This window comes from Chaetura pelagica, unplaced genomic scaffold, assembly GCF_000747805.2.
Source record: "Chaetura pelagica isolate M959 unplaced genomic scaffold, ChaPel_1.0 scaffold242, whole genome shotgun sequence".
Lineage (NCBI taxonomy): Eukaryota > Metazoa > Chordata > Aves > Apodiformes > Apodidae > Chaetura > Chaetura pelagica.
In genome coordinates, this window is record NW_009952377.1 from 632479 (window position 1) to 653487 (window position 21009).

Below are 21009 nucleotides of genomic sequence, written 5' to 3' on the forward strand. Positions count from 1 at the left end.
CCCGCCCTCGGCTCCCTCCCGGCTCCCCTCGCCTGGCTGCCAGCCGGAAAACAAACTAAAAACAATACACACAAGAAAAACAACATGCAAAAATAAAAAGAAGCCCCAAACCGGCCAGTCACGTTCTCTCTGGGATTCCGTCGCCGCAGCGTGAACATGGAGCTCCGTGCGTGTCGTGGCGTCGCGCCCACCCAACCCGGCCCTGGGGTGGCTGGGCCCGGCCTCCTGCCTGCAGTCCCTGCTGCTCGGAGCCGGGTCTCTTCTCCTTACCCACCTGCCAACCTTCCCTGACCTGCAAAAGCCCCTGGACATCCCTGCCTGGCCTTGCCATGGGCTGCCCCGTCCTCCAGAAGGGCAGCACAGCAGAGCCCTCCCCAGTGTTCGCTCTCCTGAGCGTGGGGGTTTTTAGCTCAGAAATGGCATGAGAAACCACTGCTGTGTGCAGGGGGCTGGGTTTGCCCTGTCTCCATCCCCTCTCCCCACAGCCCGGCTGCTGCTTCCCCCCGGGAGGCGTCAGAGGAGTGACCATCAGGGAGCACTGCACCTCTTCAGAGCTCTGTGCTGCTGGGTGTTCCTGAGCTCGAGAAGATCACAATACTCGGTTGCAGAACTAGGAAACCAAGACTGAGAACTGTGAAGAGGGACCTGATTTTTGGAGGTGTTGGGCAGCCAATGAGGACGATGCCCTGAACTTCCAAAAGTCAGGCCACTTGCTCCTTGTCTTGCCCTCAGCCGTGACGCAGGGAGCACCCGTCTGAGTTTGGGCTTCTTCAATTAATTCCTCTCAGTTTTACTGTCTTGATCAACAGAATAGCAATGAAACCTAATTCACTGAGGCTGCTGAGCCACGTTGTTGGGATAAGCTGGAAGGCCTTCACATCCTGCCAGCCCAGGATGGGGTTTATGGCAGTCTAACAGCAGGCTTTCCCGGGGTGGCAGTGGGGATGCTGGTTGGTGGTGGTGCCAGGCTGCCTGCCTTGCCTGACCACGGGCTGCTCTCACCAGCCAGCCCAGGAGACACCATTACAAAAAGATGTGGATGCTAAACCCTGCTCTGCCAGTGACTCAGCCTAAGGCCTCAGCCAAGTCACTTCACCACACCTTGAAAGGGAGAGATAATGCTTACCTACCTCATCTTATGAGGCTTCACTAATGTTTATATAGTGCTTTGAACGTTTAAAGAACTGTCTAAATGCTTTGTATGAACTTTAGCAGTCTAGATCTTAAGATCTTTGGCCCTTAAAAAATATACAGGAGACTCAATCCAGTCCTGGAGGAAATACCCGTACAGGCGTCACAAAGCAGCAGGGGAGGAATAAACCCTCGTGGCTGTGCAGCAGCTGTTCCAGTGCAGCTCGTGTGAATGTGATGCTCGCACCAGAAGCAGGAGCAGACAGGTTACTCTAGAAGCTTATGCAAACCTCGTGCTGAGGAAGCTCCCTGGATCTAGGCTGGAGGCATTTCAGTCCACTTCAGTAAAACCAGCTCCTGCTTTTCTGCTCTGCCCTCTCAGACTCAAACCCAGAAGTTAATTTTGTTCCTTCTTCCAGATAGCCCCATCTGTAAAGGTTTTCTGGACCTTCTTGTTCTCCCAAAAGGATATTTGCTTGCCTCAGTTAGAGGATGGTGAACTATTTGTAGGTAATTCAAAGGGGATCTCTGTCCTTGGCATCAGTGGAATCTGTGGAAGCAAGGGTGCTCTTTGGTCCCTTTAAGAAGTGTGATTTGTGTTAATGACACACTGTCCTAGGTCTCCCAGTCCTGCTGCTGATGTACACAGCATGCCCAGCAGCATTGCACAGGCTGTATGCTAGAGAGGTAACTACACTGCCAACTCTCACCTGCCCCTGATAAACACAAACCCACACCCGTGGCTCCACAAAACCACTCAGATAAATAATAACTTGACTGTCTATCCTAACTGGGTGCAGAAGCCCTTTCCAGCCCAACCAGTCAGAACCCACTACTGCACTGGTGAGATATATAAACCTCAAGTATCCCATTGCTGTCCTAGGCTCAGACACACACAGCTGATTGCCCTTAAAGAACTCCGAGCCTTAAGTGGGGAATTGCCTGGGGCACCCAGGGGGGAACTGAGATACATTAACTTGTATGGGCTTTAGGCAGGATGAATCATCTTTTGCTTTGAATTTTTACTGATTGAGTGTTTAACTTCTTAGTTGTTTTGTTTGTTTGTTTGTGGTTTGTTTTGGTTTGTGTTTTTGTTCGGGTTTTTTTCAGAGAAGAATGTATTAAAAGAGAGTACAGGTCTCTTGTATTTATTTCTTCATGAGGGCCATATAAGAGGTGGCTAGAGTGAACTGGCTTAAAAGGATCAATGTCAATGTATAAATTCCCTTAGCTGGCTAGTATGAAAAAAGCTCTTTTTTAGTAACTTGTATGTACACTTTCCTTAGCTGGCTAGTATGAAGCTCTTTTTTAGTAACTTGTATGTACACTTAATTTATTTATGTAATTATTTAATGAGTTCTGTTTCTTGCCTGCACACCTCAATTATAAAAGTAAGAAAACTAACACTCTGCTACCTCTGTTGGCTAGGTAGTCTCACAGAACAGTGCCAGAGGTGCCTAACAGTAGAAATGCACAGATGGCACTATACAAGGGAGAAGCCATGTACTCATTGTTCTTCCTCTGTGAAGGTATGAAAGATGATTGAGGCATGAAAATATTAGAATTGGTTCTGAAATTGTATAGAGGGAAAAACTTAGTTGTATTAGAAGGAATGGTAACTAGTTCTTAATTTCTGTTGATGGTTTTTCTTCTACACCATGCAGTGGAAGAATCCTTCCTCTAACAAGTTTTTGGGAAAAAAAACCTTGTGAAAACTATGATACTTCATCCTGTGCTTTCTGATGCCTTGTGACTTTAAGCTATGCTGTATTACATGGTCTTCATATTAGGTATTGTTTATATCCTACTCTTTTCAGCTGCATATATGACTGCAGTAGTTCTGTGCTTGGTTCTTAAGGGATCACAGTGCAATAGATGGCCCTTTTAAGCAAGCAGCAGGTACGTCCCCCACGCATTTGCAGTCCAGGGACACAAACCCAATGAAAAGGACTATGCTACCCACCCATGTGGACTCAGCACAGTAGATGTTGAGAGCTCTCTGGTTGCACTGCCACTCCTGAAGCCTGGAGGAGCAGCTCACTGTAACATCTACAGCAGGCAGTTTTCTTGGAAGAGGGAAAAAAATACCAATCAGCTGATAATGTGAAACAAAGAGCAGCACAAAAGGCAACATAATGCCAGGGGTGATTGTAAGAGACAACTGGCCTAGGAGGAAGTGAAGATGAAGGGTAAGCTTGTGAGAGGACATAAAAGCATGTGCTGTTTGCATGGCAGAATATGGAAGATCGTGAATGCTCTGGCAATGAGAGGAAGATTATATTTCAAGGAGGTTCTCCTTTGGAAAAATGATGCTGTTAAAAATGACTGGGAGGTTCTATCATTATTATCCATCAATATCCCTACACTCCTTTGGCAAAAGATCCCAAAACTTCCCCTCCAATACTTTATTCCACGGGTAATATTGTGGAAGGGCATGGGACAACCCAAAGTACTGTTCCTTCTGCTACAGCATGTTTTATCTGACAATTCAAAACTTAAAATGAAGCCAGCATGCAAACTAAGCCTGGACACAGAGCTTACCATTTCTTGGCCTGTCATTTTTATCTTCCTTATCATTTCCCTACTGAATTGCTATTCTTGTTCATTATTGATCACCTACAATTAGTTTGGACATTTTTTAAACGAAGACCCAGAGTCTGATATGTCCTGTAAAGCACCTGTCATATTCTTGGGCCTGGTAAACAGAAAAAAACCCTGTCAAGTGGATTTTCTCCCACCCTGGGAAACCAGCATTCCATATGTTCATAGCAAACACTGATGGGGCAACTTTATGTTTACTTTAGTTGGTTCAAACTCATTTGTCAGTATAGCAGCTACATGTCACATGTGAGCATAATAATAGCTTGATAGTAACTTGTTTTGCAGTAATTAACACCTTGAGAGATGGCCTAATGCTGCCTCACAAATAGGAAGTCATTTGAGATGATTGCCTAAATAACATCAAGTGATCTATAGAGAAATAAGATGGAGTGGGATATTTTTCCAACCAAGGACTTTTAGAAGGATGGGGGGAGTGCTATTCAGTAGTTAAATTCATAAAAGGCATGCTAGAAATTAAATTATGGATAGCATCTTCATGTGAATCCAAGAATTCACATTTTATTGGAAAATGCCACCAGTGAATGACAAAATTTTGTTTGAATTTAGCATTATCAGATTGCAGGAAAGGGGTTTGTATCTCATGTGCTCTGTCTAAACAGATAGTTCATTGTCCCTGAACACTATAGAGGTTACATACCAAGTTAGTGTGTAATATTGCTCTTCACCATTTTCCTTGCTCTGATGTAAATTCTGTTCATTCCAGCAGCTAATGGTGGAAATTACATTATACAAATTAATTAACTTATTTTCCTTTTTGGGAGAAGTTTCCAGGTCAAGCTTTATCTGCATAGAGTAACACCCCCCAAAAAAACCCCAAAAAAGCAAGGGGGGAGGAAACCAATCTTTGCGCTACGGAGATGGTGCATGAGCTGTAAGGGGATGTGTCCTGGGAGATCTGGCAGCCTCTGTATCAAAAGCTCAGTATTAAGGAGAACTCCAGCAGTAGGAGCCCTAAAAATCATGAGGAAAAGTGTATGGCAAATGATGAGGGAGGTACTTGCACAGTCATGGTGTAGGTTAAACTTTGCCATGACTTTCCACTGGAAGCTCAGGAGCCACATCAGTGCCATTGAGACAACAGCTGGAGACATGGGTCTGAGACATGGATTCCAATGAGTCCTGTTTTGCAATGAACTTTGGTTAAACCATCTCCATAGTACTTTTACCAAATTTCAGTAACGTTTGGCCTCACAGTTACTTTTTTTCTCTCCTCACAAACAATTCTCCTTTCTCCTCTTTTTTGTGTTGTGTAAGTTGATTATTTTTTTTTTTTAATTTTGAAATAAAATCACAAATTAATAGCCAGTGAACATGATTTTGATGTGAACAAGAATTCTGAATGCTTCAGTTACCAGGTGTCTGACTTCATAGACGATGAGAGGAGCTGGCTTTCACAAAATCCCAGCCACCTTTTTTTTCTACCATGAAGGTTCATGTTAGACCTTGGAAGCTGACACTTGAAAACACTTGCCCTTTCTGAAAGTTTCAGCCAAACAATCCATATTTAAGATTAGCTGCTGTGCACTAAGGGTGCTGTCATAGCTTTGTAATTGATTGCAATGCTTAATTGCAATAGCCATCACAAACCTTGTACCAACTTATTCACCTTCACCAACCAGCTGTTTTTTCAGGGTTAGTAGAATTACGTGTCCTGTCCCATAAAGCCATCAGAAAGGAGGTCATGACTAATGATTTGACCATCTATTGAGATTTCCTAATTATTTTGTAGTTCGAGCCATTGAAGATAGAGTCAGAGTGTGGCTTTGCACTGAAGTAGCATGGTAATTTTTAGCAATATCTCATATTTCTGGTTTTATTGTCCTTTAATGTAGAACTTTCCAAACAACAGTGGTGAACAGTGACATAGCTATGGCCAAAGAGCTCTGTTACAGTTGTCCAAGTAAATACTGATATTTCACATCACACTCTGTCAGTCAGCAGAGATAACAGGCAGCCATCTTTGTCCTGAAACCATGGAGCTCTAGGGGATCCAGTAGAGATCTGTGTTTTGGGAACCTGTGTTTGGGAATCGTGTCACCCAAACCTGACCCTGTAGTGGGAACTGGAAATTCAGCTGTGCCACAGAAAGAATTAGATGCATTGAAATCCCATTTTTACTGTGCTGTGGTCACAAAGATCCAGGGCAAAACATACCCAGGAAGGAAGTCACACACCCTGAAAGATGCAGGTGTAGTTATTCGTGCACAGCCGTCACCATCAGAGAATCTCCCCAGTGCAACAGCTTCTTGCATATGACAGGACTAATTTACAACTCTGTTCTAATTGTGATAACTCCTTATCTCTCAGCAAAAGATTGCCATTAAGGTTCCTCTTTCTTTCTCCTGAAATTCTTTTCTTTGGTACATGTGACTGTTACTACTGAATTGCCATGATTGTCATTCCCCTCCTGTGCTATATAATTAATAATTTCATGTTAAATAATTGGAAATCAAGGTGTAGAAATAACCAGCTGACATAAACAAACAGTAGTGTCATTCTCTTGCGCCTTCCTTTTAACCTTTCACTGCATCTAATTTTACTTGTAAGCTCTGGCGCTGTGGCTGTTGAGCACCAAGCACAAGAGCCTGGTAGGAGCTACAGCAGTGGCACTACAGAAGGAACACATTTTGAGCACATAAACATGTAATTAACAGGGCTCATCTGTACTCAGAAATGCTGCATACGCTACCAAGCAGCCAGTTCTGGCCAGGTAACGCCTTGCCTGGCCACCATTCTTCTGGTCCCATTTTGAAGCTGAGAAGAGACAAATGAATACCGTGTCTCGTGAACATGGTTATTTACTGTTGTGATACTTATTGCTGCTCCAAGACAGAGGACAATCTCTCAGCCTTTTCCTGTCTGGTTGTGCAACGTGCCACACATCAGGTCGTGCGTTGCCGAAGCTTGGCAGCGCCTGTGTACGGAGGAGGCTGCGGAGCAAAGCTGCAGGATGTTGTTGCTTGGCACCTTCCCATGGATTTGACTGACATCTCCCTCTGATGTGCAGGATCTCAGAGTGGGAGGGAGGTGCTGGTGTGGAGCTCAAAATGCCAGTGGGAGTGCAGAAGATCTGCACCAGCTGAGCATGCCCCAACAGGCTGGCCTGGGCAGGGCTGGGTGAGGGGAAAGGGGCACTGCCTCTTCCCTGCCAACAGAGCATGTGATGAGTCCTGGTCCCCATTTGTTATATCCTCCTGTTATGCCAGCCACAATTCTGGTCAGGAGTCAACATACATTTGGACGCCAAGGACCAAATCCTTTGACCATAAGATTTGTATCATCTTCACCTTCCAAGCAGAGCCACGTTAAGTAGTGCTGTTTTTGTGCTTTATGCTAGAATTCTCATTTTGTTGCTACCACTCAGGAGTCTTGTCTCAGCTACACCTCTGAGGTGCAGTCTCCTTCCTCTTCCCATTCACCTGATCAGAGGTAAATAAATGTATGTCTAATGAAGTTTCTAAAGTAATTTTCGGGTAGCCACTTTGCACAAATAATAAATCTGGTAGTACCAGATTTTATTCTGACTCATGGACTATCCTAAGATGGCAAAATTTGTGTCTCACAGATTCATTGGTATGGTTCAGTAGAGTATTTTACATATCTTAGAAGCTTTCTACATTAAGAACTTTCTAAAAGAGTCACTAAAATGAAAGTGCAATCAAGCACCACAGTATCATAAAATATTGTTGAAGAAACATGGAAAGACTAGTCTAACTAGCCTAGAAGATGATTATACTGCTGATTGAGTCCACTTGGAAGAGACACCAACATATCAGCAATGCCAGTGATGACATACACATTTGATTGGTTCTTTATAATTCCTTGTTTTTACCCATCACACAATTACTTCATGTTTATCTCAGTGATCTAACCAATTGTGATGCTGGAAACAAAAAGCATGTTATTTCATATACTGCTGTGGTAGGTCCTATGCAGGGATCAGCATAGTACCTGGAGAAGGTGATTACACTTGTGGCAGAATTTGATCGTGCTGTGTCTAAGTGGTACCACGCCCACTTTGTCTTCCATGTAAAAGTGATACATTTCCCTCCTTAGTCATTTCACTACTTGAATGGACTTTGAAAATGGAGGAATATTCCAACTAGATTAGATTTTTTTTTTAAGAACCCAGTAGATCACACCATTCAGAAGACTGCAAATAAAGAAGCACTGATTCAAGCAGGATAAATCAGTTTAGTTCCAGATGAGAGATTTCATTGTCAGTCATTGCTGAACACCAAAATCCTTGTACAAGAAACCTGAGATACAGTCATTCTTAATTAAGATGTGCATAACTGGAATTATTTAGCAATTTAAGAAGAAGGAGCCAATACTGAAGCCTTGCTGAACAGCTGAATTAATTCAGCAAGTACTGATCAGACACAGCTAGTCAATCTGTCAGTGGGTCAGCCAGCCTTGACAGATGTTAGCAGTTTACCAAGATGACATGCAATAAGAGAGCAAGCACATGCTGATTTTTCAAATAATTTATAATGTACTTCTGTCACAGAAAGTTTTATATGAGAATCTCCAAACAGAAACTTAAGTTTTCAGACATTGGTGAAAAAGAAAGTGGTTGCATTCAGGAAAGGAAAGTTGTAACTCAAATCAGACAGGAACTTGGGCATACAAATCGCTGCTTTATACAGTGAGTGTTGGGGAAGTGCTGACATAGGCCAAGTAGTCCCTATCCGTTGGCAGTATTAGCTGGATCACTAGGAAAAAGAAACAGAGTGGAAGCTGGTTGTTGTCTTTCAAGTGAAGAAAGCTGTAGAATTGATGCAATGTTTGACTTTTACAGGAGACATTCATAGTGTCCTCTCTTTGGAGAGGCAGCAGAGGTTCCAGCACCAGCATTCATTCCCAGAACATCGCTGCAACTTAAGAGATCCACCACTGGAAACAAATGCAACATTTGTGCAGCAGCTGTGAGTCTCACATTAGTGATTATGCCTTGATGCTGTTCTGTAGTCACTGCTGAAAACGCGTACAGCAGGATGGTCCCAGACCGGCGGCAGCCCCAACACTCTCACGCTATCAGGAGCTTGTGCACATTCCAGGTGTGGCATTTCACCTGTTGCTGCTTTTGTAGAGCAAGGGAAGCTACAGTTCAAATGCTTGCATTATTAGACTGAGGCTGGAAAAGAATGGGAGCCACTGCCATTTTCTAACAGAAACTGAATTGTCATCTTTATGTTCCAACAAGCATTAAAAATTGAAAATTAAAATTATCACAAGCTACTCTATGCCCCAAGAAAATGCAAAACCAGCTTAATCCAGCTTCTGCCTTGCTATTTCAATGTGTGCTGTGTATCAAATACCAAGCACAGATCTGCAGATGATCCTCGCAGTATGTGCTAGATCTAACCAACTGTAATTGATACATGGAGATAGGAAAGGGTACATGGACATCACGGGCAACTGGAGTTAAACCTGTTACAGAAGTTATGGAACAGACCCACAGCTAGTCCCAGCACTACAATGAGTGTGTTTGCATTAGTAATGGTCCTGCACAGCTGTTTAATCTGCAAACCTTTACCAAGCAGGAGATGGCTGGATAAAAAGTGTATTTGATTTTTTCAGGTATGGTCTGAAGGAGAAAAATTAGCATGTTTAAAAATTTTAAGCTACCCTTGGAATGTCTAACATACTTTAACTAATGAAAAAAACTCAGCTGCTTACAGTAACTAAAACAAATAGATAGAAACAAACAGAATTTTCACTCCTTACTACACACAAATGGACTCACCAATTAACACTGAAAGTTATCATGTAGAGAATAACAATAACAATAATAACAATAATAATAATTATTATTATTATTAAATCCACTGCACAGAGCAAAGGTTATAGTAGATGAACAAGACACATTCAGGCTCTCAAAAGTGCTAAAGTTCATCCCCAACAAAAAAGCAACAACTGAAGTTTCTGGCAGTGACCGGGTGATTCTTGCCACTTTTTAAAAAGTAGCACCCTAGACAGTTTCTTCTAATGCTTGTAGGCTGTTCCAGTCTGTCCTGGTTTGAGCCAGGATAAAGCCAATTTTTCTTTTTACTGATTTCCTTTTCCTTCAGTAAGCTCTCTTGTAACTAGCAACAGTGTGTTCTATCCATCAGGAAACTCAGCAGAATTGTTTGTCATTGCTATCTGAGGGATTCCTCCCATCAGAGATGGAAATTTGGACACTCCCAATTGATGAAAATGTGTAATCTGGGCTTAAAATCGAGCCCCACGTTGGGCGCCAATAAATTGTTGTCACAGTTTGACTCAGGTCCGACAACAATGCTCTCGATCCCCCCTCCCCCCAACCCAGGTAGGGAAGGAGAGAGAGAAAAAGAGAGAGACTTGGCTGGATTGAAAACTAAACTACACAGCTTTAATTAAAACACTAATGAATGATACAAGAAAATATATACAATTATATACAAATATATTCAGGAATGGGTAAAAAGCCTCTCGCCTAGGATGGTGCATTTTCATCAATTGGGAGTGTCCAAATTTCCATCTCTGATGGGAGGAATCCCTCAGATAGCAATGACAAACAATTCTGCTGAGTTTTCTGATTGATAGAACACACTGTTGCTAGTTACAAGAGAGCTTACTGAAGGAAAAGGAAATCAGTAAAAAGAAAAATTGGCTTTATCCTGGCTCAAACCAGGACACAGTCCTTGAATGAAATTTTGACATATATAAGAGATCCAAGTTCTTTCTCAGATAAATGTTAAATTTGCATTTATGTGTTTGCCATTAAAGTATTTTTTTAGATATTGGCCTATTAATAAGGTAAATTGCAGATTTTCTAGGAAGTTGCAGGAACACTATCTTATGCAAGATAACATATGAATAGGATATATATTTCTGTAATAGGTATCTTCTGTTATAAAAAAACTTCTTACTGGATCACATTTCCTTTGTGTCTTCACCTGGCTCATATGCAGAAAGAAAATGGCTGTCTTCTTTCCTTCAGTTTTCCTGTTGATGCCTGTTATTGCAGAAATTCATACCAGAATACTATTCTTTGTTCAAAAGAAAAGAAGCAGCTATGCTTTGTGCTCTTGTGTAGTTGTAATTTTTGTGACTGTAGAGGTGCATTACTCTTCACCTTACAATTTCAGGCATTTTCATGATCTTGTTTTGTTTTTAACTGGAGCTCATACATTTCCTCAGACTACATGTACAGTTACCTTGTTTTAGGGGGATCTGATATACAGCATACTTTGGGAATCTTTTAATATGAGCAGGCTCAGCAAGTAGTCCATGCAGCTTTTCTCCACCATAAAAATAGCTGTGGGAAGGCTGAAGAGTAGAAAGAGGAAAAAGAAAAAACTATATGCACTTCAGAGATTCCCTTCAGGTGAAGCAGAGAGAAAATCCAGATAGATTATTGTAGAAGCTGTAGGTGAAACGAAAAGTTGCCATCTGCAATATATGCATTTGCCTGAAGTATTCTCTACATTTACATATTCTAGGGCAGACATAGCTGTAAAGATCTACATTGCTTTTTTCTTTAGTCTGAAAGTGCTGGAACTTTAATAATGAGAACATATTTACAGTCCAAAGAATTATGTGTCCAGCATGTAGCAATCTTGATTATATTCCGGTCAGGATGTGGGAAAGATGCTATTAGAAACAAAACAATCAATTCACTTAGACAGTGCCACAAACATGCTTTCTGGCCTCTGCCTCCTCATTTTAAGTGAGGTTTTATAGCGACACATTGGTGAAGATTAGTACACAACTGCAGGCAGATGCCCATGACTGATTCAATTGTTTGCACTGACACTCACAATTGCTGTAATTGCAACCAAAGTGATAGAAGCCATTGCAAAAAACAGACAAAGTGAAACCAACATTGTTCCTCAGAGATTTTATTAGTTGAAACCCAAAAATGCACAGTACACTGTTTTTTCTTGGTATTAATTCACCACAGCACTTCCGTTTGCTGGGCCTGCAGTACTGTCCTCATTAATTTAACATAGGATTCAAAAGGCCACTTTAAAAACACAACTTGTACTGTGAGGACAATTCATTCCAGGCTCAGTTTTTTTATTTAAAAATCTTTTCAAAAACAGTGATTAAAAGATAAAGCAGCAAATAATTTTTAGAAAATCATTAGGAACTTAATGTGATCCCCAACAGAGAACACTTCTAAGCTCTAGCTTTCCTGTGTGCTCCAAGAGCAGCTACTGTTGTTCCTTTTCTCTTTTCCTCCCATAACTGCTTAACACCATTAATGTTCAAAGGTGGTATTTCTGAAGAGAAGCGACCATCTTCTACAGCCTCTGGAGAAAGAGAAAATGGATGTTTAGAACTTGGCATTATCCAAAACCTTCCTGGGAAGAGATTACCTTGGAGCCTGCCAAGCAAGTTCTCATACGGTACTTCCCTCAGTCTGCCTACACTACTGGTGGCTCAGTCCAAAGGAATTAAGAGATGATCCATGTAGGAGTTGAGGATTTAACACATTCACTCCCCACTTACAAAACAAGAGTTACTTTTGGAGATATGTTTCACTGAAAATGGAAATCTCTTTGCAACACAACCCATATTCTGGAAGTTATTTTTAGCATCTTCATCCTGGACACTGGAAAACCTCCATTTAAATGCTCGAGACTGTGATTAAATCTAATCCTTCTATATCACCTAAAACAAAAAAAAAACCACCACAACTTTACAGGAAAGGAAAAAAAATCCCTGATTCTGTCCTTTGTTCATTTAGACCAGTATATAGTGATGAGAAAATGCTACTGGTTCCAGTTGCAGTTCCTCACTTACATGCACATGGATTTACTTCCATCCGTCAAATGGGACCAGCAAAACCTCTTAACTAAATTTTGTGTCAATTTTATTCAATAAAGGTGATAATCTCCTTCCAATATTTAATATTGGTATTAGACTTGCTAATAAATTGAAGAAGAGAAACCTAAATCAACAACGTGTTGCATCACAAATAAGTTTTGAGAAATTAAAGGCATGTGTTAATAATGTCTCCAGTTACAGCACAGCACGGGAGAAGGTCGAACGCTCAGTTTCCTATAGAGAGAGTTGTCAGATCTGCTGCTTTGAACACATGGCTCACGTTCACCTCACAGCCAGGGAAACACACCTTGTGCCTTAGCAGCACACGAGATTTATGCTGGGAGCCCGTGTCAGAGACAGCCAGGCAGCTACATCGAAGGTCTGAGTTAGAGAAGGTCTGTGGCACTGCCCTGTCCTGCGCCCAGAGCGGGTGCAAGGCCTCGGCTGGGCTCTCTGCTGACTTGAGCCTTCTGTAGTCTGTGTGTGTACAACAACTAACTCCTGTCTATTAAGAATCTGCCCCGTGTTTCCTGTGGTGCTTGAGGATGTTACACTAGAAGATGGGCTGGTGTCAGGTGTTCCATTAAAACCTAGAGGGAGAGCAGAGGTGGAAATGTGATAGGTACCATAGTACCTGGGATGGCCTCGACAGCAGCTCTGCTGGAGCAGGGGATGTCCTGTGCTGTGGGCACAGCTCCCTGAACACCAGGTCTGGCAGAGAGCCTGATGACAGGCTTTTCCTCCCTAAAGCAGGAACGGCAGAGGAGCTATCTATTGCAACAGCCCAACAGAACGAGTCATTGATGCCCTCAGTGGTTTTATTTTAGTAGCATTTAGATTCCCAAGCACATTCAGAACCACACTGGGATGCACCATAAAATTGCACTTCCAGGCTCAGGCACAGAGAAGGATAAACAGTAACCCCACTCTACAAAGAAGGACTAAAATACTTGGGGTTATATCAGAAACTAAGACAGGGACAGCTGAACCCAGATGCCCTCGGGTGAACTAGGGCTGAAATACAAAATCCACTTTCATCCATGTATATCCTGATCAGTACATTTCAGAAATCTAGCACTTGAAAATGAGCTCTTACCTTCTTTACTGCTTTTGCCTAAAGAATTCAAGAACCTCCTTATGCCCTGTAGCCTCTGCCTGTAAATAGAAACATGAATAAATCCTGCCATCCTGTGTACCAGGACATGCAAATACTTACTTGTGGGAAGTAAGAATATGTTACCACAAAATGATTAAAATTCAATTTAAATTTTAACTCCTCTGACATAGATGAGGAAGTTCTGGCTCTAACGATTTATTGCCTCAGAACAGCACCAGGCTTGAGTCTGTAAGAAACTCTAATCCAGTTTATAGTTCCCAAAGTAGCATTCACATTTCCCAGACTAATATTACCCGACAGCATGTGTTACTACTCGCACAGCCAGCACGCCATACAGAGTACAGTAAGTACACACTTACTACTTGGAGGGGATTCCTGCCATCATAACCAGTTTGCTTCAGGTCTGCACCAGCAAGGTGCCAGGCATACAGCCCATCCACATCACCTTTAGCGGTAAGGCTGGAAAAAGAGTAATTAATATTGGTTATAAATCTTTTGGTCCATTCCAAGTGTGCTCCTGGGTCCTGTCAATTAGCTCAGCGTGCAAACGCTGCACCAGAACAGGCTCAACATGGCTGCCAGGGCAGAGAGGTAAGGAAAGGAACATTACAACAGCTTTGACTAGCTGAGCAAGCAACACAGCTTGATGAATCAGTTCCTTCAATTAATAGGGCTGTGCTGTAAGTACTTACAACAGGCTAGTTTCACATAGTGGGTGTGACTGTGGCCAAAGGGGAAAAAAAAGTCATGCAGTTTCATATTTCACAACACAATATTTATCTCATGAAATGGGTTGGGGGGAGGGCAATGGCTAACTCAAGGTGCAGCTAAATAAGAGCACAAGCAGGTGTGCTAGCAATCAGTTTGCCTTAGTTAACACCAGTAAGAAAACCCCTTCATGAGTTAGCATAAGTGTGTTTGCTATAAGAAGTTATGACAGCCTATTTCATGTGGTATCATTTGGACCATAACATACCTATATTTTTTTGAGTTTTATAAGATAATTTTTAATATTTAAATGGGTGGCAAGCAAAAAAAAGCTTTTAAAAGATGACCTCTATCTGCCATGTATAATAAGCAATAGAAAGGATCAAAATAAATCATATACAAATAAGTGAATTTTCAGAAGAATGTACACCAGATTATTTTTTCACGTATCTGCTGGTAGTCTCATCCACAAGATCTAATTTTTTGGTTTAATTTTTAACTTTCATTTTGGCAAAAGAAGGGCCAACAGCCTGTACACATGCAAAAGCATGACCATCTGTACTAAGCCTGTGGGCAGGCTGAACTGACAACAAGGCTAGGAAGACTACCTTCCGTTTTCTCAAGAAACCAACATCTGTCAGGCTTCAGAGTTTGTTTCAGCAGAACCCCTCTGGTAATCATCCGCTAAGATTAAATCTCATGAAGGGAGGGGGAACCCTCCCCAAACTTAGTAAGTTCAGCGTTTGCTGCCTTAAACAATGCTCAAACAGCATCTGCTGGCAGCAGGGATAGAGGATGGTGACAGGCTCCTGGGTATGACAACAAAGCCAGGCAGATCTGATGGAGAGTGGAGAAGGCTGGAAAGATGCAAGGGGCAGACAGTCAGGTAAGCTTATGGAAGAAACCTGGAAAGTAAGGCTGCAACGTGCACTTTGCTGCTAGGCTGAAATCACCTCTGTTGATTAAATCTCTTGAAGCACCTGAAAAAATGTTTTCAGGGGAGTGGAAGCCTCTAATTGCAGCAGTCTGAGGAGAGTCAGAGAGGCTTTTGCTTGCAGCTGTCCCAAAGACTGGAAAGGAAAAGTAAAAGCAAATGGTCTCTGTACTCCTCCATGCAACCCTACCAGCCCTAAGGCAGGGCAGAAGACCTACAGCTGGAACCTCTGGGGCACAGGGACGTGGGAGTCTGGTGCTATGATGTTTAACAGTGCTTCAGTCTGACATGAAGAAAAGGATCAATAAGTCATTAATGAAACTACCATCACAAAAAAGGCCACTCAGAAGCAGTAAGAAAACAAGAAGGCAAAGGACTTCTAACAGGAAGTTCAGTGGGAAATCCTTAAGGAAACAGCAGGAAAAATAAGCATTAATAAAGAAAACGTGTAAGCATTAGTAAAGCAGAGAATAAATTGCTTAGTAGCCACTTTTGGAACAGAAGTATCTTTATTTACAAAGACAAGCCTCTTGCCATTGACACTGCAAGGTCCCAGAATTAAGGAACAATCAACCAAGAAGCCTACCTAGCAAGTGAGAGTTCCAAGTGTTTCCAACACTGGACAGGAAAGCTCTCTATTTGCTGAACAGAATCTCATTGTTCAGCTTCATGCAAGGCAGAAATCACTTTGGGCAAAGACCAGCACATTTAGAAATACTACCAACCTACTTATCCAGGGCAGTTCAGCTAGTGTAACTGTAAGCAACAAACAAGGACTACTGCATTTACTTGAAAATTAACTGCCTAATAGCACCTGTTCAGAAAGAGCAATTTAACCCACATTGCCAGAGGCCAGCACTGTGAAGTGGTCTCCTTCTGTGACCTCAGAGCAATCCAAATACACAAAAGCATCTTCAGTTTTGCAGCAGCCATTTACTGATCAAGTGAGAAATGTATTCTGTGGGGACTGTGACCCAGAGAGCAAAAAGTGACACAGCTAGCAAGAAAATTCCAATACCACTCTGAATAGAGGAAACCTAGTAGTCACTGAATTGATTATAATCAAGAACACCACAAAATATTTTCTCCAATTCCCAATCTCTGAAGTCAAGCCAAATGCCTATATTTCCTGTACACACACACTGTAAGTGTACTTCATATAGTCAAATTTATACATACGTCTTCTAACATGCACTGTAGGGGCCTTTGCTCTGTATTTTTCTCAGAGATATTTATGCCAGCAATTCCAAGTGCATGTTCTAAGCAGCAAGTTCCCTATTTTTATGTCATGAAATTGAATAAAAATAACTTCAATGTACACTTACCAGTATGTTTTAAACTACTTTGTTGAATCAATCACATTTTATTAAAACTCTGGCACCATTTACAGCATGTAAGCCCAGATCTGCTGCGTATCAGTGCTCTTCCATTTAGAAAAAATTATTGTGTACCCATTTCCCAGTTTCAGCACAGCTAATATAGCCATGATGATGACAGAGATGAGATACCATGAACAGTGATAATGCAATTATGTGCTCAGAGTTTGTGCCTCCTGTCACACTGGCATGGAGCAAGCTCAGTTACAGGAGCTGCTGCTTAAGGGGTGCTCGGTTACTGTCAGGAGTGCAGCTGCTCAGGTCTCAGAGGGTTTAGAAGGACAAGAGCCAGTGTGGTTCTAGATCTGGGAAGTAATGAGTACAGTTAAATGACACTTTGGGGTTCCCTCCCGTCTTCTTAGGTACTAGGATTTAACTTTTCCAGGAACAGGAATTTCTGCTTTTTCAGTGATTCTCCTTTTTCAATGTCTATATAAAGCAATCACAAGGCTTTTCTTTTTTTAGGTGTATCATCACCCTGAGAGGAGAAAGGAAAAAAAAAAAGATATTTTTAAAAATTAAAATCCTCAAAAAGCAAGTGAGCAGTCCAGCACAAGGCATGGTTTATTCTATCCTGCACACATACATGTGCAGTGAGTGCTGCACTTGGCTAGTATCCCCACGTCTCTCTCAGCTGGGACAAACTGACTTCTTTGAAAGATAGCAGGCATTAGAAGCTTGGTCCTGATTCCTGCAGAGGCTTATTTATCCTTCCTCCCCCAGCCTTATCCCTCAAGTTTATGTTAAATTGATGAGGCATCTTATTCTGAAAGCTGCTGATTTTAAAGGCTGCATCCTTGTATAGTCTATCATTTTATGAAATCAAAGAATATGAAAGAGAAAGCTGGTTTGGCTTTTTTTGCTTATATTTAATTTTGTGAAGTACAGACTTGATCAGAGTATCTCAATTCTATGCAGGCTTTTTTTCCTTAAAAAAAACAACAAACACAAAACAACTGTTTACCAGTTTACCAACTCAGCAAGTCTTCAGAATAAGTCTGAGTGTTCCAATTTATCTAGTCAGGGTTTGGCTTTGCAGACAGATGACAACACTACTGCACTATGAGAAGAGATTCTGACATTGTTAGCAGATTACTAACATTGGGACCTCTTTCTCAGTTCAAAACAAGCCATGAACCTGATACCAAGTATCAACAAAATGATTCTAAAAATTAGACTAACACCTCCCTCTTAAAAAAAGAAACAAGCAAGTGAAACCATGAAAGATTAAATAACTAGATCATCTTGGCTGCCCCTATGTGCATCTCCACTTCCTACACAGGAGTTCCCACTGATACTGTCCAATAGTCAGTTCAGGTTCAGACTCCTTTCCCTCTCAAACATCTCCAGTACTAAACCAGCACATTTATTTTTATCTCCAAAATCTTCCAGCTGAACTAGTCTATTATATTCTAAAATCAGAACTGTAAGCAGAAATGAAGCTGAGGAAACAGTATTAGAACAGAAAAATCACTGTTCATGGTCTTTTATGAATTTGAGGATAGGTAAGTAGCATGGGGGGAAACGTGATTATAGCTAGAGTTTATCAGAAAGCCAGGAGCTTTGTCCTTCTAAACCCCAAAAAGTTGATATATTGCCTTGGTGAGAAATTCAGACTGGTACAAATTGCAGCTTAAGGCACATTACAAGATAGAAGAGATGTAAGAAAATAGTCCAAATTAGACAGAAGGAATATGTTATGAACACCTTGTTCTATAAGCAGACACATTGTCTGACATGAAGGTGCCTGTGCCTGCAAAGAGAAGGCTTAAAGGGAGGAGGTAAGAGGTAGGACAAAGAAGTGAGCACAAACATGCTGGGAAAATGAGTATATCAGTCAGGTCACCTGAGGACATTCCAGAAGAATTCTCTGAAACACTCTGGCAGAAGGACAAACGCCAGCACCTCAGATTTAATGTTTATGCATCGAAATTACTTTCTGTGGAAAAAGTCCACTTTGGCAGAAAAGACTATTCCAGGCCCTCTAAAACAGCTAGAGGAAAGAAAGCCCATCAGATCTGCAGGAGCCATGTATGGAAGAGCCACCACCCAGACACTTCAGTGCTGTCTGAAAACCTGACTCCTGCCTCAGGCTGCCTGTGCTCTGGTCCATGCTGTGCAGTGATGTCTGCCCTTGGCCACGGCTGCTGCTCTGAGCTGCCATGGCTCTGGCTCCTGACCTGCAGTGAGGTGGGGGAGCCTGTTCCCCTCTCACCCCAGGCACACCGCACCAAGTCCTCATTCAGCCTCTGCACACACATCCTCTCCTGTCCTCTGTTTGGAAGATTTACATTGTTTTTACATGAAATGTACTGCCATCAATGCAAGTTCCAAAAGATCTTAAAAATGTATTATCAAAATACCAGCTTTGAACAAGGGGAGATTGTGCAACACAGATGCAGGGTGCACAATCCTCCTTAAAATGCTGCTGCAAACTGCATCAGAACTACTTTCGTTTAAAGGACTCTTGCTCTCTTCTCCTGTTTTTTTAAACATACTACTCCCAGGTCAGCTAGCCAAACTGGTTCTACATGTGGCACCAGGGCTAAGGAAGGGGCCAATTTATTTGCAGAGGAACTGCCACTGCCCAAGCCACTCCTCTCACCTTCTTGGCAGATACAAACTATGCAAACCATGGGCTTATTCTGGCCTATCACTTGCTGTGCCCTGGGAAGTGCATATTTTAACTTCATGGCAAAAGTCTTATTACCCAGTCTCCTCTGAGCACGTTACGCCAATGGAAACACTCCAGCTAGTATTTCTTGATTCCAGAACAGCTCAAAGAACAGAATCCGCTCTCTATACAGAACACAGATAAGCTTTACCTTGGCCTTATAGTTTTGTAGACAATATACAGCACTGGTTGGTTCCTACAAGTCTCATGGTTTCCTGCCAAGGCCTGATATAAAGTACTCAGAGATGTTTTGTTTTTGAGAGGAAGAGGAGAAGAAAGGAAGTAAAAACTATAAGTAATTTTAGGAAATACATTAAACCTTACAATTCTCAGAGTAATTTGTAATTCAGGACCAGTACTAGAAAAAATAAAATCAAGCATCTATTTATTTTCATAATATATATCCATATCATTAAACCACCTTATATATTAAAAGCAACTGTATGTAAAACCAGCTTTAACAGAGGTTTATATCCCCTTCAGATTAAGTGTAGAGACAGTAAGCAGTTGTTCAAAAGTTTTGGAGTTAAACCTATTTGTCTATTTGATTTAGTTATTTTTAAGAACAATGTTATATGCTAGTTAAAGTAGGAGCCATTCCCAGGTAAATGAAAAGTGGATTTAAAGAAAATAAAAATTTATGCACTGTGTGCAGCTTTATTCTCAAGTAAAGATGCTATTCAATCACACCTTCCACAGCTTCCTCCTCACTCTTTGTGCTTGGAAAAAACAGTGCATATTTGCTCCCAGTTCACTTATCCCTACAATATTCCCTACTTTGGGACTCTCTTGAGTTACTGATGCTCTGACAGAGTTGATTCTTAATTACATCACTTAGCTTTTTTCCTCATTATTAGTCTAGTACAGAATTGGCCACGTCATGTGCCAGGGACCCAACTGTTTATTGGAAGTTGTATACACACTGTTGTCCAGTCTGAGAGTCTCTTCTGAAAAACGATCCCCCTCCATCCCAGCCTTGGGGCCACCTCAGCTTATATCACATTTACCTGCAGAGTATTGTCCCGATGTTCTCCAAGTCATGGCTTGAAAGGTGTGCTCCCGTTTCTCGTAACAAATTAATCACCTCTATGTGCCTTTATGAAAGGAACAGAAAAAACAGAGTAAGTGTCTGGACTAGTAGGGTTTTTTTCCACAGAACCCAGCACTACTCATACACACAAGCAGTCAGTGCAAGCTCTTATATGATGTTCACCACCATCACAGGACCAATGAATCTTCTCCAAGGTGACAGATGTAGAAAATAGATCTGCCCTCCCTATCAAAAAATCATTCACATACTAAGCCCATGGAAGTGTTAAGTTCAGCTCTGAAAATGAGAGATTGTGCACCCTTGTCTCTTCAAATAACTTTAACTTTCTTTACCTTAATGCTAGCTTAATTGAACACTTGAAATATTTGAGATTGAAATGCATGCAATGTGAGGACATTTATTACACAGCATAATTCCTGTATTTTCTAGAATACAATGCCCATATACATCAGTCTTAAATAGAACACGTCTTACAGTTAAGCAATGAATCTTTAGGTGAATGTAGAAGCAAATCAGGTTTTTAGGGCTTCAAAATTGTGGTTAAGTATTCTTAGAAACATCCCACAAAAGCACATCTTTTCCTAACCCTTCTTCCCT

General features: G+C 41.6%; 1 protein-coding gene across 1 annotated transcript in view; it reads right to left on the bottom strand.

Annotated features, from left to right (window-relative positions):
• Window positions 1-11775: 11775 nt before the first annotated feature.
• Window positions 11776-21009, bottom strand: part of ASPG (asparaginase) — a 58713-nt gene continuing 49479 nt past the window's right edge. The window contains exons 14-17 of the mRNA XM_010008163.1: window positions 20369-20455; window positions 14029-14128; window positions 13649-13707; window positions 11776-12035 (exon numbers count right to left, since the gene is read on the bottom strand). Coding sequence (XP_010006465.1) covers window positions 13654-13707; window positions 14029-14128; window positions 20369-20455 — 241 coding nt within the window. The 3' untranslated portion in view covers window positions 11776-12035; window positions 13649-13653. The remainder of the gene's footprint in view (window positions 12036-13648; window positions 13708-14028; window positions 14129-20368; window positions 20456-21009) is intronic.